The following is a 19,427-nucleotide window of genomic DNA, read 5'->3' as shown; positions in this document are numbered from 1 at the left end:
CATGAAGACCAGTGGCAAATATTTCATGCATTTTTAGAACGGTGCGCACGGGTGAAATGAATTTATGCATTAACATATAATGTTGAAATGGTAATGGAAGACACAATAAAAAGAACGAAAAGGGTGAAATATCAATGTTTGGTAAATAAATTAATTTAAATAAAAAACAAATGATATACATGTATCCCTAAGTAGTGTAGCAGTAGGCTGGACAGGTGGCTGGCGGTTAACTTGTGTTTACTTTCGCAAAAATAATGGGGGCAAATTTCTGATAATGACAGACAAGTTAAAAACAATAGAATATGAGTTGATTCTGTTTACCCCCCCCCCCCCTTTTCCTTTTCCCCCAACCTGATGACGGCTATTTCGTGGTCATTTTAGAAACAAGGTGTCGTGCGTACAGAAGTCGATATAAAATTCTGCTGACGTACTATCAGTTCCCGATGATACCATCCTCCCAGTACCAACTCACAGTTTCAATGCTGTCCAAAAAGAGGTGCTGTACGCAAATAAATCTTTAGCATGTGTTTTATAGGAATGGGTTGTATATAGTCAGTGGCTGATCAAAAATAAGAAAAGGAGGGGGGAATTATAATCCCTCTTGTTTGACGATCAATGCATTTGTATTTAAAACATTTAGTTGGAATTCGCTTTTTTAATGGCTGAATCCGCCCCTGATAGTTTTTTATACACTGCTATGCAAAAATACATGTACATAATAGCTGTTTAATTTTGTATACTTTGCATAAGACTTTTCTAGGCATTAATACAGTTAATGATGACCTCTACCAAGAATTTAGAGATTAAAAACAAACAAGTCAATATGATAGTTAAATTACACGTTAAACTAACGTCTTCCCCCTTTCCCTTTCATGTATTTCAGACCTTTACTTATCGAAAATACATTATCGAAGTTTAAATGAAGAGAAATGTAAATGAATACAGCTTTCGCATTAATGGTCATACACATGTCATGTTGGGCTCAAATGAAAGATAATTGGTAAATTATTTCACAAATTAAGTTTGAAGATAATTCGTCATTTTTTGGTCACGTGGTATATTTCCAAAAGTCACGTGACTGTTGGAGAAAAGGTGAAAAAAATACGAAATGCTTGGACAAAAAGTCGTGCAGAGACATATTGGTGGGCTAATAGGGTCAGGTTTTGGTGGAAACACAATGCCTCGAGTCTGCTGAAGCCATATAAGTTATCATAGTGGTATAAATAGACGCATAACGTGCTATAGGCCTTGAAATATCGATGTCCGTAACATTCAAAATAATTGATTTAAGACGCTTTTTTTGTACGATTTCAAACTTGGACCCTAGTTATTTGTCTAATTCGTTTTCAATCAATCAGCAACCTAAACTTTGTTTTTACAAGGGAAAATTCATTGAATTACCGATGCTAGCTTGATCTGGGACACCCTTGACCGAGTCCGATGGAGTAAAGGGGTAAAAAAGGGGGGAATTTTACACACACATTCTTTTAAAAAAATTTCGTAGGATTCCTTTTTGAAAGTAAAGTTAAGTTAAGTTACATTTAATATAGGAAATAATTTTTCCAACGCCAGCAGTTGGATTGGAACTCTCAATCATAGCGCCTTGGGATAGATCAGCGTACCCCTGCGCCACCGGCATTGTAGTGAGTTTGTTGAAATTTAAGTACTTAAGTCTACTACTACGGAAGAAATTAAAAAAAATAATAATAATATAAAGATTCTCACCCAGTTTGTTTTTTTTTTAATTATGTCTTCAGATGATAATTTTTTGTTGCCAAATGCATGATTTTTACGCAAATCTAGGAGAAATCCACTCTTTAAACTGTCATTTTTTTTCATTGAAATATACGTGTTCCTTTATTCAAACAAAAGTGTTTTCAACTTTAGTATACCGCAACACTTACGAAACCATGTTTTGTTACATCTATTTTTCAACTTTGCAAAAAAAATTCAGAATATTTTAGCGGTTTTTGTCTCTTTTCTCATAATATCTTTAAGAAATGACTTCAGATTTTTAGCGTATTTCAAGTTTGTGATTGCCCTGCTACACTAAAAATTACATTTGCAACTAGTGAACAAGTTAGAACTATTAGTATAATACTATTCTTCAAAATCTCACCGCACAGCTATTGAAAAAAGTTATAAATCCTCTCAAAAGAGCAGTTTTCTTTGCACTTCTTTTTGAGAATATTCCTCAAAATTCGAAGAAAAATAAATGTTTTTTACAGAAAAATTACACATCAGTAAGGGGTGACTTGTTTATTAACTAATAAGGATAGAGGTTTGATGCACATTAAATCGCATTGCTGGTTATCTGAGGATTAATTTGAGACCTTAACCATATCTGTACGTCAGCAAATGGCAATTAAACAAATCTAAATGTCCCAAAAAAATCTTGAAATTGGTTTCACCGGTAAGCTGTTCCGGTGTGAAAGGGAGAGGGTTAAGGTCACAAAAGAGCCCAATAATGTAATACTATACTTCAGGGCACACTCGTACGCTTATGGTAAATATGAGATAAACTGGTTCAGCTGAAGATTGCTCCAGACCTGGTAAGCCATGCATCATCGCTCCAGAAGCGGTAAAGTCATGCATCATCGCTCCAGAAGCGTTAAGCCATGCATCATCTCTCCAGAAGTGGTAAGCCATGCATAACTGTTTCAGAAGTGGTAAGCCAGGCATCATCGCTCCAGAAGTGGTAAACCATGCATTATCATTCCAGAAGTGGTAAGCCATGCATAACTGCTTCAGAAATGGTATAAGCCATGTATAACTGCTCCAGAAGTGGTAAGCCATGCATAACTGCTTCAGAAGTGGTAAGCCATGCATTATCGCTCAAGAAGTGTTAAGCCATGCATAACTGCTCCAGAAGTGGTTAGCAATGCATCATCGCTCAAGAAGTGGTTAGCCATGCATAACTGCTCCAGAAGTGGTAAGCCATGCATAACTGTTTCAGAAGTGGTAAGCCATGCATAACTGCTTCAGAAGTGGTAAGCCATATATAACTGCTCCAGAAGTGGTTAGCCATGCATCATCGCTCAAGAAGTGGTAAGCCATATATAACTGCTCCAGAAGTGGTTAGCAATGCATCATCGCTCAAGAAGTGGTTAGCCATGCATAACTGCTCCAGAAGTGGTAAGCCATGCATAACTGCTTCAGAAGTGGTAACTTAACCATGCATAACTGCTTCAGAAGTGGTAAGCCATATATAACTGCTCCAGAAGTGGTTAGCCATGCATCATCGCTCAAGAAGTGGTAAGCCATACATTACCGCTCCAGAAGGAGCAAGCCATACATCACCGCTCCATAAATGGTAAGCCATGCATCACAAACTATATCATGTTATCAATTCTTATAATTCCCGAATCACAGGCATGTTTCAGATCAATTCTGATAATCCAGTTTAAAGATATTATGATCTTTTCAGGAAAAAAACCAAAGGGAATTCTTGATTTTAAGAACAAATTATGGATACTTTTTATAACTTTTTAGTTATAAAACCTGCAGTGTAATCGTTATAATATTTGCATACCGATAACAGAAACATGCATCCTTTCATTTTTTTTATCGATTCTAACTTTAAGAATATTTTTTTATATATTTGTGTGGGTTTTTTTTTTGAGGATTTTTTTTTGTTGGTTTTTTTTTTTTGTGTGTTTTAAGCATTTGAAAGATCACCAGAGAAATGCCAATAAATCCATTTGTTGCTTCCCAGTTATGAAAAAGACAATCGATAATAGATTTCCGTTAATTTATTGAATAAGCAGGAAATAACTTATTGTCGATGTTTGTTTCTGGTAATTCGAAACATTAATGGTATTGAGATCATCTGTTTATATAGGTTAATATCTAGTAACTATTGGATACATGAATATTGTAACTAAGCAATCAAAAACAAACAATTACTAGAACAACGCGAACAAAACGCTGTCTGTGTTATTGTCTGTTAGTCACAATTTGAGTTAGTTCCTGTCTTATGTCTTTAATTGCCTATGCATGTGCATATGTAATTAAGCGTATACCACTACTGAGCGAATTGTTTATTGATAATTAAACGGGGTATACGATTTTTTTAATGCACAAAGACGATTCACGGGCAACATATCTGACCTGTAGTCTAATAAGCTTAAAGAGAGACGAAGAATACTAAAGGGACATTCGAAAATACACGGTTAAAGCCATGGCTATAAAAGGAAAAAAGACAAACGAAACATAGTAAAAAAAAACCACAAAAACACAACATAGAAAAAAAAAAGATTGCACGATCAACACGAAACCCACCAGAAACCGGTGATGATTTCAGATGCTCTGGAAGGGCTAACATTTCCTGTACATGTGAAACAAGCGGCTCCCATCTTAATTTCTGCTAAGCTTTTTAGCAATTTAAATCATTCGCCAATGACATCAATAAGCTAATTTCCTAGGTAGAAGCTAAACTTCTGAAATTCTTAATTTAGCGAGGCATCGAATCCATAACCTTTCGAACTTTAGTCGACCGAAAACGAGACCACCGGATCGCTGTTTACGTTCATGATCTGGATTTTATTCAAATTAGAAAATAGAAAATTATAAATTTATGACATGGATGTCGAATATAAAGCATGTTGCGATGATCATAACATTTATTCTTTCAATAATGTATGATCACGACTGAACAAAGATTAAAAGGAGAGAATGATTGATAGCATTACGGGTAGTTGGGTTTTGGAAAATAATTGGAATGCACTTTAAATTTTTCGATCACTCATTTTTACTTTTATGTCAAATTTCAACTTTATCCCCTGGAGAGAAATTCTATCAGCTTTTTTCGTAGGAGCTTAATTGAATTATTATAACAACATCAATAAAAATGTTTGTAATAGGAATCTTTTCAAATTTCAAGCCATTTAAAATGTTTATCTTTTATTCTTACTTTTATTTTGACATAATGGCCATTATGACTTTTAAACTTCATTACTTGTAAATGTCTTTTCAAAATTGGAGTGCTTTACTATTGACTGAATGTATATTTGTTTTATGTGTATATCGTGCTATCTGAAATGAATTTACAACGGTGTAAAAGTGTTTCGTCATACATGTATGAGTATCTAATTTTCAATACGAATTTTGTTTTAAACTATATTTCTTGTTTGAACATGAAAATATTAAGGTGTCGCATGCATAATGATCAAATGACATAAAAAAAAATAAACACAGGGTATCCCGATCGGAAACGTGAGAAGCTATGGCACAAAAATATAAACAATATGCAATTCCCATGGTGCACAATCCTATGAGGGATTCGGGTCCAGATTTTACTTACAAACCGTTTGTATCTTTCGTGTAACTACTATTCTGCATGGATTCAGTTCCCTTCGCGTAGTTTGGATTGAGGTACCCGGTGTGTGTTGTTACGAATTAGGTTAGGTTTAAATACTATTGTGTAATTACTGGCGCAGCTAAGTTGTAAAAATTAAATTACATCATAGGAAGCGAGCCAAAGATACGTACTAATTGAAAGCTTTAAGTTTTGATTGTAACAGTCAACAATTAGTTGACAGAAATTAACCAATCTAATTAAAAACCGATCTCTCATCGCTCCTGTTTCTGATATGTCGCGTGGGAGATCTAACAAAACCGGCTTTGAGGTCACATGTGAGTGAACTAAAAGTTAGGAATTTAAAATGATATGCAAATGAGTTGACGACCTATTAATAAGCCAATCAAAAAAGTTGATGAATTATTTTGACTAACGATTTCGTCGTAAATAAAATGAGTTACATCCCTTTACCTTACGTTAAACTTTCAAGATCGTGGAAGACTCAATTTCATTGGTCGAAAAAGACGCACCTACGAGGTCACTCACATGTGACCTCAAAGCGGGTTTCGTTAGATCTCCCACGCGTCAGAAAACGGGAGCGATGAGTGATCGGTTTTTAATTAGATTGGAAATTAACAGGTTCAGTTTCTAAGGGATTGTTGGCAATTTCACAGTTCGTTCCCCGAAATAGAAAAAGCATTATACCATTGGCCCAATGTCAATTGATTAGGACACATTTTATTAGATAAATCACAATTTGGCATTTTAGATAATTGATTAATTTGATTGTTTGTACTGTGACAGTGAAAATTTAGGTGCAACTTCATGCCTCAACAGCTGCATTCAAACTTTAATAATTTAGAGAAATTTGTGTTATTTGTTTTAAATTATTATGTTTTATATATGAACTTTTTAGTATGAAAATCTTTTATACAATATTTATGAATCAGTATAATTTAAAGTAAATTATATTATCTCATTACTTAATACTCATAGCCACGGAAATTAACATTTATAATCTTTAGCAATTTATCTAAAGACACAGGACAATAGATATAAATAAGTTTTATCTGGACAAAGTGATATTACGTAATCTTGGGTCATTTACTTATTTACGAATCCCAATAATCCGTTTTATGTCAAGAAAAGTTAAGGTGAGATTTTTGTTAGCGTCCCCCTATATGACAGGGGCCAGTCAAAGGATATTTTCTAATTAAACCTTTTGTTAGCTTTCAAAGTAAACCTTGTCGAACCTCACCTGAAAACTAAGCAGGAAACTTTGTTAACAAGCGTCAGTGTTGGTCAGTTTCATTCCGACCAGCACTGAATAAAGTTGTATTCTTAAAAGCTTGTTTTCATTACAGTCTCGCAAGCAGCAGAACATCAGCAAACATACAAACAAGAACATCATCACTGCATTCAGTTGTCATAACCCCCAGAACATACCCAAAACCTCGTTCACAGCTTGGTGGAACCCTGAAATTTCCCGTCTCTACCGATGCCAGGGAGTGCAGAGTCAAAGAAGAAAGGATCAACGCCTTTGAACTTCTACCCAAATACAAGGTCCTTTGCAGCCACTAGCGAAGTTACAGATACAGTACCAACAGAAGACGAACCGAATCATATAGGTTTGATAAGCAATTCAAGTCATGACTCAGATGAACCAAATTTAATTAATCTAGATACACCAGATCATATTGATGTTATAGTACATGTTCAACAGGCTGAAAACCTGAATAATCAACCGTTAGAAACTATTAACGAAATCATAGAACCAGAAAATCTTATAAACAATATAGAAACAAACACTGAATTAGATATAATGGCGTCTGCAGGTATTGCCCTTCCAAAATTCTATGATGAATTCAACAACATACCTGTAGAATGGTGGTATTTATTTGAATCTTTTAAAATATTCCACAATTTACAAGACGATAGAGCACTTGCTTCACTAGCATTTAGTTTTGATGGACAAGCTAAGATTTGGCTTCAATCACTTGCTCCAGAAGTTAGAGATGATATGGCAGCACTAAAAGCAGCATTCATGCTAAGATTTTCGAACAATAAGTCAAATAAGTTAATATACAAATTGCAACAGTTACCGGGAGAAAATGGTAATGATTACCTAACAAGAGTGCAAAGACTTGCGATGAACACTGAATTAGGAGAAAGTACAATCGTTGAACTTGCCTTAAATGGACTTCTCCCACATCTAAAAGCATCAGTGACACAAAGTGATCCAAAAACATATAATGAATTAAGGCAAGCCATAGATATCGCTATCAACGTAACAGAATGCCACAATCACAGCGTACCATCAACAAAGGTTAACAATGTACCACATGTACCAGCAACTACAGAGAATCCTGCAACTGCTTCCGGAACAACTGACATTAACTCTTTACTTTCTTCTTTTATAGATTCCATGAAGACAGTTGTAAGGCAAGAGGTTATGGCATTAACTCCAAACAGGGATAATCGAGAAGAAAGACAGTTCTCACAAGTGCCATGTAGAGGTTGTGGTAAGTCATGTAGTACAAGAAGGCAATGTCCTGCATACAATGTTCGATGTTTTAGCTGTGATAATATAGGTCACTACAAAGAGGTGTGTGAGCAAAACGACAGAAAAAAACAACAATATCAAAATAACAGGTATAGACATGATAGAAGACCACAACAAAACTCGCAACAAAGAAGATCAAACTTTGATCAAGGTCGTATGAACCCTCAAAACCAACAATCACACAACAACTACACACAAAATAACGGCTGGTAGGGATACGCGCCTATCCAGAAATTGGGTAGGCATTTCTCAGGGGACAAGAAGGGATATGCCAAAAGACAAACAAACAACTCCCCTATTCCTAAAAAGTCAACAAGTTTAAGAATAAAGAAGAAGAAAACTCCAGGAGTTTTTCAATTAGTAACTTTAAATGTAAATAAAATTCAAATCGAGGTTTATGGCAAAAGTATAAGTTGCTTAGTTGACACTGGGGCAGCTATAAGCTGCTGTTCTAAAAACTTACTTAACTTCTTGGGAATAGGCAAAGATAAGTTACAAAATTCAAACTTAAAAGATGCTATGGGAGTTGGTGGTAATGTCCTTCCTATTTTAGGTGTGATATCTCTTCCTTTAGTCATTGGCAATAATTCTTATTGGAATGATTTCTATGTTTTTGAAAATGTACAGCAGAGCATATTACTAGGCAATGACTTTCTTTTACCCAACAAGGTAGATATTTTGAATTCAGTTGGATCTGTTTTCTTTCCTGACAAAGAAAACAACACAATCAATACTCTAGAGTTGAATTCAGGGCTAGCTAGAACTGTTAGTGGAACAACAATTCCACCTTTTCACCAGGCTGACATACCTGTTACTATCTCAAATGTGCGAAATCAGGTTGCTCTTTTAGAACCATTGCCTTCTCTTCCAGAAAAGTCACTTGCAGGAGCAAAATGTTGTGTTTCCCTATATGAGACAAACAAGTCTATTCTTAGAGTCATGAACCCCACTAAAGATGCAATTTATCTCCCTGCCAATTATGTAGTTGCTTCTGTGTCTGCATTGCATCCTGAAATGGTACTACCAATGTCCACTTCCTGTCACCAGTCCCCACCAAAAATACCAACACAAAATGAGAAATGTGAAGAAGAGTATTTAGACTTTGACTTAAATAATGCTGACCTTAGTTCGGGACAAAAGCAACTCCTGAAATGCTTTCTTAATAGGAATCGTCAAGTATTTGCCAAAGATTTAAGTGAATTAGGTCACACTCACCTGTATAATCATGTCATAGATACAGGTAATGCCTTGCCAATCAAAAAGCGCTTTTATAGACAGTCACCACAAGTTTTAGCAGATATGAATAGACAGATTGATCAAATGTTAGAGTATGACATTATAGAAGAGTCAGATAGCGAATGGCAAAGCCCAGTAGTCATGTGTAAAAAGAAATCAGGGGAATTAAGGTTCTGTGTAGACTATAGGGCCGTGAACAAGATTAGTCGCCCAAAGTTTTTCCCTCTTCCACGTCTAGAAGATGTATTTGATGCCATAGGTCAAGCAGACGCGAACATTTTTAGTACTCTGGATCTCTTGTCAGGTTATTGGCAATGTGGCCTTGACCCTGAAACCGCACATAAAGCAGCCTTTGTCACCCCCAGTGGAGTATATCAATGGAAACGTTTACCATTTGGTTTGGCCTCAGCCCCATCCTCTTTCCAACATCTGTTGACTCAGGTTCTAAGAAACCTAAACTACAAAATTGCTCTGGTTTATGTAGACGACATTTTGATATTTAGCAAGTCCTTTGAGGAACATTTGAATCATCTCCAGTTGGTTTTTGACAGGCTCATTTCTGCAGGTCTTACTCTCAAGCCCAGCAAATGTCTTTTTGCTCGTCCTGAGGTGATATATCTTGGTCATAAGATTTCAAAACAAGGGGTCCAGGCAGATATTTCTAAAGTAGAAGCTGTTGAGTCATTTCCTGTCCCAAAAACTGAAAAGAATGTTCGATCCTTTCTAGGCTTAACAAACTATTACAGGAAGTTCATTAAAGGGTATAGTCACCTTGCAACTCCACTAAATAGACTCCTCAGAAAAGATGTTCCATTTGAATGGTCAGAAAAGTGTCAAAAGGCATTTGACCAACTCAAACAATCTCTGTGTTCATCACCTATATTGGCCTATCCTAATATGTCAAGACCATTTATTCTTACTACTGATGCCAGCGGCTCAGCTATTGCTTATATATTAGGTCAATTGGACTCTGAAGGTCAAGAAAGGGTGATTGCATATGGAGGTCGTTCTCTGTCTGAAGGTGAAAAGGCATGGCCAATTAGTGAATTGGAATGTCTTGCTGTTCTTGAAGGAATCAAGACTTATCATGTTTATTTGGCAAACAGTCATTTCAAAGTCTATACTGACCACCACTCACTCAAATGGTTAAGTTCTATCAAGCAGTCGACAGGTCGTTTGGCAAGATGGTCAGTTCTATTGCAAGGTTATAGTTTTGATATCTGTTATCGGGAAGGCAGTAAAAATGGAAATGCTGACGGTTTGTCTAGAAGAGAATACTCTGTTACTCAGTCCTCTTCAGAGCCTGAAGACGTTATCCCCTCTGTAAATCTAAACCTAGTTTCAGTTGAACAAGAGACAAATGAACATTTACAAGTAACATTTCTGTACAATTCTTGTAATTCACCAACCCCAACAATCATGGAGATCACCACTGGCAATGCCACAGAACTACCAGTTCCAAGCACAAATGAAAAACATCCAGAACAAATTACTGAAGTTATTCCAGAGAACGTTGGTGAATCCCAAAAGGAATGTCATGATTTCAAACACATTTATGGTTATCTTGAAACAGGTGTTCTTCCAGAAGATAAAAAGTTGGCGACAAAAGTTTTCTTAGAAGCTAGTCAATATGCCTTACTAGATGGTATCTTGTTCCATTTCTATCAACCAAGAACAAGAGGTAGAAAAAAGGATATCTTTGTTAAACAACTTGCTTGTCCTCGTCAGTTTCGAAATGACCTTCTTAAATCTTATCATGAGTTGGGACACTTTGGTTTTGACAGAACTTATCTTGCTATCAAACAAAAGTACTTCTTTCCTGGAATGTATCAAGCAGTCGCAGATTTCATTCGTGGTTGTGATTCTTGTCAGAGAGCAAAGCCACATGCTCATGCTAAAAGGGTTCCTTTAACTCCCATGCCTATTCTGGACACTTTCTCACGATGGCATATTGATCTAATTGGTCCATTCAAAGAGACAAAATTGGGTCATAAATATATCCTTATTGTGGTTTGTGCTTTTAGTAAATGGACAGAGGCTTTTCCAGTTAGGTCAGAAACTGCTGCAGACATTGCAGAGGTTCTTCACAAAGAAATCTTCTCTCGTTATGGAAGTTGTTCTAGCTTAGTCTCAGATCGTGGCCAAGGGTTCATGAGTAAACTTGTGGCAGCGGTTACACAAATTTACAATGTGAAACACTATTTCACAAGTTCTTACCATCCACAAACAAATTCTGTCGCTGAACGCACCAACAAAACAGTAATTCAATGCTTGAAAACTATAGTAGATGAAAATCAGTCAAATTGGGCTGAACTTTTACCTGGAATACTCATGGCTTTTCGAATGTCTCCTTCAGCATCCTCAGAATTTTCTCCTTATCACCTACTCTTTGGCAAAGAAATGAACTTACCAGTAGACACTACTCTTCTTCCAAAAACTGACTTAAACAAGAACCTGAAATTTCACATTGAAAATATTCTTGATTGTCTGAAGATAGCCAAAAGATGTGCAACTGACAACCTTCAATACTCACAGGAGAGGCAAAAGTCACATTATGACAAGAATACTGCATTGCCACAGTTTGAAATACAGGACCTTGTCCTTATGCACAATCCCAAAGTTCCAGTTGGACTCTCTTCTAAGCTTCATAGGAAAAACAATGGTCCATTCTACATTGTTGCAAAAGGACCTAACCACACATTCAAGTTGCGTCGTTGTGAAGACAATAAGCTTTTAAAAAGCATGATCAATTCAAACAGATTGAAGAAATACATTCCCCCAGATCATCGCCCAGATCAAAACGCTCCTCCCCCAGATGAACCCCGCCCAGACCCCCGAAGGACAGAACAACCAAATTTTCAACAACAAGACCCCAATCCAGATCCTAGTCAAAATAGTCAAACCGATATACAAGATAGTGATGAACCAGTTGAAGATAATTCAAAACAATTTTATGACATTGAAAAACTTCTACAACGTAGAAAGTACAAGGGTGAACCTCAGTTCTTAGTCAAGTGGGTTGGTTTCAAAGAAAAGACTTGGGAACCAGAACAGAATCTTCCCATTCAATTAGTTCGTCAATTCCTGGCGACCAAAACTCAAGGAGGTAAAAGAAGAAAAAGGTCCATTAGGGACGCTGGTCTACAAGACCCAACAGATTAAAAAGTCATGTCCAAGTCAGACTTCTAGGTCAATCAACTCAGTCATTGAGTTCATTATAGCCAAAATTGTTCAGTTCTTTCAATTCGGTCTTATTTTTCATAGTGCATGCATATGATAAATTCATATAAAATGATAATACTCCATAGTAAAATTGTACTTCTCTAATGTACCCTTGTTATCTACACATGGACTTGGCATAATTTAGACTCATCTACTCTAGTTATTCTTCAATCTTTTGTTTCTGTGTGGTGTTTGTCAAAATTATGAGGTTTCTCATGTAAATAGTGCTACGAGGGAAGAGCTCTCCCTTAACCGACTCACACTACACATCTCTTTACATTCTTTCTTTGTTTTCTTTAGGTGCTTTGAGTTATGCCACAGTTTTTTCCTGGATTCTCTTGGTTGGCATATACGCCGTAAATGCAGATGGAGAAGTACAGATGCACCGCATCAACTATGGAGTAACTTTTGCTAAGGAAGCAAACATTGTTTTCGGTAGTGAAAACTGGCTTCACACTTTTGAGATACCTCTTCCACACAAGATATCGTCAGTCCAGTTCCCAAGATGTGATATAGTGCACCAGAATTGTCACATTCTCAATCAAGTTATTTCACAGCTATCAGCTGTCCGAACAGGAGTCACAGCAAATATAAATAACACTATAGATGTTATTCGTAGATTAGTTAAGAAAGCCGATTTCAACTTAGATACCCGTTCCCAGAGTAGAAGTAAAAGAGGGCTTTTTGATTTTATAGGATCTATTTCTCGTTCTTTATTTGGAACCGCTACAGTAAAAGATGTCCAAAAGCTAGCAAGACATATCAATATATTGGCTGAAAGAAACAATAAGTTTGCAAAAGCTATGTCACACCATGATGAAGAGTTATCATCATTCATGACAAATACTGACAGTCGTTTCAGTAACGTGATGCGTGGTATTCAGAAAAATTATGACAGTATCCAAAATGTAACTTTTGAAACTGCAAAATTTGTCGCTCACTTTGAAGATGTTAGTCTTAAATTATCCAACCTGTTTATTGATCAAATGAATGATAGTTCTGTAATTACAAAATATTTAGAGGAATTGAACATTGGAATTCATGAAATGGTGAAAGGAAAATTATCCCCCTTTCTAATTTCACCCAAAATACTTAATGATGCAATCAAGCACATTAAACTTATTCTTAGTGACAAGTTTAAAGGTTTTTATCTACTAAACTCAGATCCTGCATATTATTACTCAGAATGTAACATGTTGTTTGCCAGAAAACATTCCACTTTGTATGTAACCGTAAAGTTTCCTATATCTACTTTTGCTTTTCCACTGTATTTGTACAAGATAACTTCATATCCAGTTCCTGTAAATGTTACAAGTACCCATGCAACTCAGATATTAGATTTACCAGAATATCTTGTCGTTACACATAATAATCAATATTATGCATCACTGTCTTTCGATAAGTTGAGATCTTGTTCTGGAACAAACATATTATATTGTTCTCATAGTTTGCCTCTAGTGTCAGCTGTCAAAACTAATTGTATATCGTCATTATATTTCAACGCAAAATCAGATATTCACAAACAATGTGATTTTAGATTTCTGTTAAACGCAATACAACCTTCAATAGAACAAATTTTTGACAACACACTTTTAGTTTATAAAACAAACACACTTGCATTTGAGTGTCAGAACAAACACAGCATTGTAAAAGGCTGCAACTTTTGCTTCATTCACATTCCATGCAGATGTTCATTATCTACCGACTCAATTTTTGTTCCAAAGAAAATAGAAAATTGTCAAAACAACACAGACACTATAACGGTATTACACCCAGTGAATCTTGCACTTATTCAACATTTCTTTTCACATGAAACATACAACTCTATTTTAGGAGATACTGTTTTTACTAAATCTATAAAAATAGACATTCCAAAAATTCACATTTTTAACCACACATTTTCGAACATTTTGGCACAGGATAAAATTTTACATCTAAGTTTAAAAAGAATTGCAAAGGCAACACAAAAAGAACGTACAGTATTCACATCACTGTCTGAACCACTTCTTGATGGCAAAATTACAGTAGACAATTCATGGCTTGATCTCAGTACAATTCTTGCTATGGTAGCATTAGGTCTGTCATCCATTTTAGCAATTGTATGCTTCACACTCGTCAACAAAGTTCGCTTACTCACAGCCACAGTACTTCTTTTACAAAAGATTCCACAGGCACAAAGTACATCCATCGCTTCAACAATTCCATCATTTATTTACAAACAAATTTCAAAAACTACAACTCCAAGTACCATTGAAAACATTTTTAACACTCAGTGCAATCCATGGCCTTTTGTTATATTATCCATAATAACTACACTTACATTGACAATTTTCACATTCTATTTTTACAAAAGATCTACAAATAACAATCATACTAAAGTCGTTCTTGAAATCACAAATGGACTATCGTGCATCACCATACAACTAGTCACGTTATCACTTTGTCCTACAGATTGGGACATAAAGGTACCAGATACAATTACTAATATGAGAATTTCTGGATTTTTCATTACAAGGTTGCATGCAGACTGGCATGATTTTTGTATTCTTGGGACGAATACAAAACATGAAATTCCACTACCTGAATACATTTCAATCAACCCATACACTGCGAGAAAAATACGAAAAATATTAAACACACCATTCTTCTGCCATATTTTGCTTACACACCACAACCATTTTATGATATTGAAATAGAATTTATAATTTATGTAAACCTGTATGCAACAGAACAATGCCTTTTTGTATGTTCATGACTTATGATAAACTCTCAAAATAACTTGTGTAAAATGTCTTTCTTACAAAAAGGGGAAATGTTTATTTTTACTTTTGGATTTATCTACAATTTTGTTTTTCTTCGGGGTCGAAGAAATTTTCGACCGGGTGGGATATATGTGACAGTGAAAATTTAGGTGCAACTTCATGCCTCAACAGCTGCATTCAAACTTTAATAATTTAGAGAAATTTGTGTTATTTGTTTTAAATTATTATGTTTTATATATGAACTTTTTAGTATGAAAATCTTTTATACAATATTTATGAATCAGTATAATTTAAAGTAAATTATATTATCTCATTACTTAATACTCATAGCCACGGAAATTAACATTTATAATCTTTAGCAATTTATCTAAAGACACAGGACAATAGATATAAATAAGTTTTATCTGGACAAAGTGATATTACGTAATCTTGGGTCATTTACTTATTTACGAATCCCAATAATCCGTTTTATGTCAAGAAAAGTTAAGGTGAGATTTTTGTTAGCGTCCCCCTATATGACAGGGGCCAGTCAAAGGATATTTTCTAATTAAACCTTTTGTTAGCTTTCAAAGTAAACCTTGTCGAACCTCACCTGAAAACTAAGCAGGAAACTTTGTTAACAAGCGTCAGTGTTGGTCAGTTTCATTCCGACCAGCACTGAATAAAGTTGTATTCTTAAAAGCTTGTTTTCATTACAGTCTCGCAAGCAGCAGAACATCAGCAAACATACAAACAAGAACATCATCACTGCATTCAGTTGTCATAACCCCCAGAACATACCCAAAACCTCGTTCACAGTACACCAACATGAAAAAGTATGATACAATTATTTGTCCGCAATTGTTGAGGCAATACCGAGACAAATCACAATTTGACATTCAAGATTATTAATTTCAGTGTCCGTACACTAACATGCAAATAACACGATACCATTTGCGCAATAACCATTGATTAGTGCACATTTAGACAAACCACAATTTGGCATTTCAGATAAGTTGTTTCATTTTTCGTAAACCTAAATGAAAATAACAAATAAACACGAAGCAAGTCCCTGAAATTAGGTCTAAAATCAGACTGATACGAGCTCTCTTCGACGTTATTCAGGCCTTATAATAAGGTATAAAATCAGCTTGGTCCTAGCCCTCTTCAATGTTATTCTAACCTTAAAATTAGGTCTAAAAGCAGATTGAAACTAACCCTCTACAATGTTATTCAAACCTTAAAATAAGGTATAAAACTAGGTTGGTCCCTGCCCTCTTCAATGTTATTCAGACCTTAAAACTAGGTCTAAAATCAGGTTGATACTAGCCCTCTACAATGTTATTCAGGACAATCTACATGAATGTAGGTTTATGCATTTACGTCATCATAATAATGAAAATCGATCTATTAAGTGACCGTTTTCCCATGGTCTAATTTATTTCAAGGCCAATATCTAGGTGAAAATCTGGTTCTTGCACCGACCAGACCGCACTTAATATATCAAACGATATCTTGTATAGAAATATAAATAAATATACTAGTAGTGCAAATCAAAAACTTTGAAAGTTGAAAGCAACAGTCTAAAAGTCGGGGTACACATCAAACCATAATCTCTCTCAATTATATAAAAGGACGAAAATGTAGTACGTTTGCCGTTGCTACAACATATTCAAACGATATCAGTCAAAGATATGGAGGAATACTACTTTCAACAATTAAAAGACTCATACTGTGTATATTTAGTAAATAATCTCATTATAGATACCAGGAATGAAATTTTGTATTTGCGTCAGAGGCGCGTTTCTTGTACAGAAGACTCATTAACGACACTCGAATCAAAAAAAGTAAAAAAGGTTTAAACATTTGAAACGTGTAAACCAACGGCATGACGTATAACACTAACACATATAACAGCAACTAACGACAGGTACTGTATTTGGGTCTTCCAGGTCGGTACAGACTCATAACATATTTTTCTGTTCTTGAGAGAGTATAACAGTTTGAGATGTTTTCAGTCACGCTGGCTGATAGTCATACTATACATGCAAATGTACATATTTGTCTAAAACGTTTTTTTTAATAAATTGATTAAATACATTAAAAACCAGTCTGTGTCATGCAATTGCTAAACCGTATCTTTTGACAGATTTAAGAAAGAAATGATAAATTAATGTTTATTTCAGAATTGACATGTTCGTTTTATATTTTAATTCGAAGGTGAAAATGTTGATGAATAGAGGGGCGAACGGATCGAGACCTATTTTTTACTTTAAATCGGGATTCACACTTTTCTTCACTTTGAAATTAATTAAGGATTTTTTAGAATCTGTCAAAGAATGCTTTTTTTCTTTCTAAATTCCGGATTCATTTTTTCCCTCTGGAAATGTGGAAGTGTGACAGTCCGTTCAAAAAAAAGTGCGTGCAATCAACACTTTTAGACTGAACACAATAAAGTTCTGATATAACAACGAAATAACAAGTCAAATAAAGTTTGTGCTTTCCTTTTAATTATACTAAAAGTATGTTCCTTACAGATAGCATGTGCCGTCGTTGGTTTTATATTTTATTGCGTATGAAGGAGCATTTTGTAATCTTGCAATTATTATAGTTGTCTGCAAAGTAAAATTTAGGAGGCGTTTAAAACAACTAAAGTATGTAATAAAATGATTTCAATGAATTTACAGTAGGGGTACATGTATTCAATTCATTCAAATGCTTCCAAATTCATGTGTTGTATTTGTTGTTCTTATCGGGGTTTGTCTGGTGCTTGGTCCGTTTCTGTGTGTGTTACGTTTTGGTGTTGTGTCGTTGTTCTCCTCTTGTATTTGATGCGTTTGCCTCGGTTTTGGTTTGTTGCCCTGATTTTGTTTTTTCTCCATAGATTTACGAGTTTTGAACAGCGGTATACTATTGTTGCCTTTATTTACTGATCTGTAGTGTGCTTAAAGATGAACCAACAGATTCCGTCATATTTTGTTATATATTATGAAACAATCCATGTTGCATACCGTTTAAAATTATAGCTTGAAATGGGAAAAAAGAAATTCTAAAAGTCAGGTTATTATAATCCTTAGCTAGATTTTCAAGAAACATTTTTTTCTTTGTACTGATTACCAATGTTTTCCGATATACTGTTCTTATTGTCCTATTTGTACTAGTATATATTTGTCAAAATCACAAAATCAAGAATCTACAAAATATAATTCTTTCTCTATAAACAAACAATAAAAGTATCACACTTTAATAATTCGCTTTTATTAGTATAATAATCGTCAAATCTGTATTGTGTTTTAATGGGTATTCGTCATCAATCTTAATGTACAGTTTTTAAATGAATCCTTTATTTGCTCAATATTATAGCTTAAACCTATTCAAATTATAATAATTTTACAATTTTTCCATTATCCTGTTCAAACAAAAAATCATTATAAAAAAATGTCTCTTACGTGAATGAAAAACGATCATTGTTTACTTTCAATAGAAGGCGTGGCCAAACAAAGATGGCATCAATAAGAAATTTATAATTGTCGTTTTAATTGCATTTTGGATCTGTAGATGCATGAATAACAATGTAAACATTTTGCTTTTGTTAGTCTATGTGTGTATATACATTTGATTGGACATAGAAAATTATATTCATCTGAATATCACAAACATACTAGCCGATTAAAAAAAAAATAATAATTGTTAAGATATATTATTTATTCAAATGTTCTCTTATATCCTTGAGGCATCGTCCCCTGGTATCAACTGCATTCAAGTTACCTATGATGCTTCCTTGTTTGCTTTTGATACAGGTAGGAAAGAGACATTTACACACATTTTACATGCCTATGGCCCATAAGGTATCGTCCCCTGGTGTCAGCTGCCTTTAGGAAACCATAATGCTTTCCTATTTGCTGCTGACACAGGATGAGTCATGGACATGTTTAATTTCTACTTTCTCTTTGGCTAATTATTATATATTTAATTGATCCAACTTTTTGTGTACTATACATATGTGGATATCTATTTTTCTTTTTGGGCTGCTTGTTTGTTATCTATATCAACCACACTTGTAATAAAATGCATTAGTATTAAAAAAAAACCAACATACTATAGATTCTTTATCTACGTATTCTTTAAGAACTTAAATAGTTCTCGTTTAACTTTTTTTTTTTTTTTTATCTCATTGTTTGTATTGTATTATGAAAAAAATATTGATGTTGTAATGTTTATGCCCTTTGGGGCCCATAATTGGAAATAAAAATATCTTAGGGAGCTACCATTTGATTTTTATGGGGGGGCTAGGATGAAATTTGAAAAAAATAGGCAGGACAAGAGTTTTGAGTAAAAAAAAAAGGCAGGATGAGACACTTGCAAA

At 34.8% G+C, this 19,427-nt stretch overlaps 1 protein-coding gene across 2 annotated transcripts; it reads left to right on the top strand.

Moving 5' to 3' along the window:
• The first annotated feature begins 6,101 nt into the window (after positions 1–6,101).
• LOC143083618 (uncharacterized) lies at positions 6,102–15,876 on the top strand. 2 transcript variants are annotated; one of them, XM_076259892.1, is made up of 2 exons: positions 6,102–7,821; positions 12,621–15,876. In XM_076259892.1, exons 1-2 carry the CDS (start codon positions 6,798–6,800, stop codon positions 15,014–15,016), a joined length of 3,420 nt encoding a protein of 1,139 aa, XP_076116007.1. In that variant the 5' UTR covers positions 6,102–6,797; the 3' UTR covers positions 15,017–15,876. The 2 variants fall into 2 exon arrangements, with proteins under 2 accessions (XP_076116007.1, XP_076116008.1); XM_076259893.1 differs by having other exon boundaries at positions 6,102–12,763.
• Positions 15,877–19,427: the final 3,551 nt, after the last annotated feature.

The sequence above is a fragment of the Mytilus galloprovincialis genome, chromosome 7 (genome assembly GCF_965363235.1).
Source record: "Mytilus galloprovincialis chromosome 7, xbMytGall1.hap1.1, whole genome shotgun sequence".
NCBI lineage: Eukaryota > Metazoa > Mollusca > Bivalvia > Mytilida > Mytilidae > Mytilus > Mytilus galloprovincialis.
The sequence above is the reverse complement of the archived record's forward strand: the minus strand, read 5'-3'. Positions and strand labels throughout refer to the sequence as shown.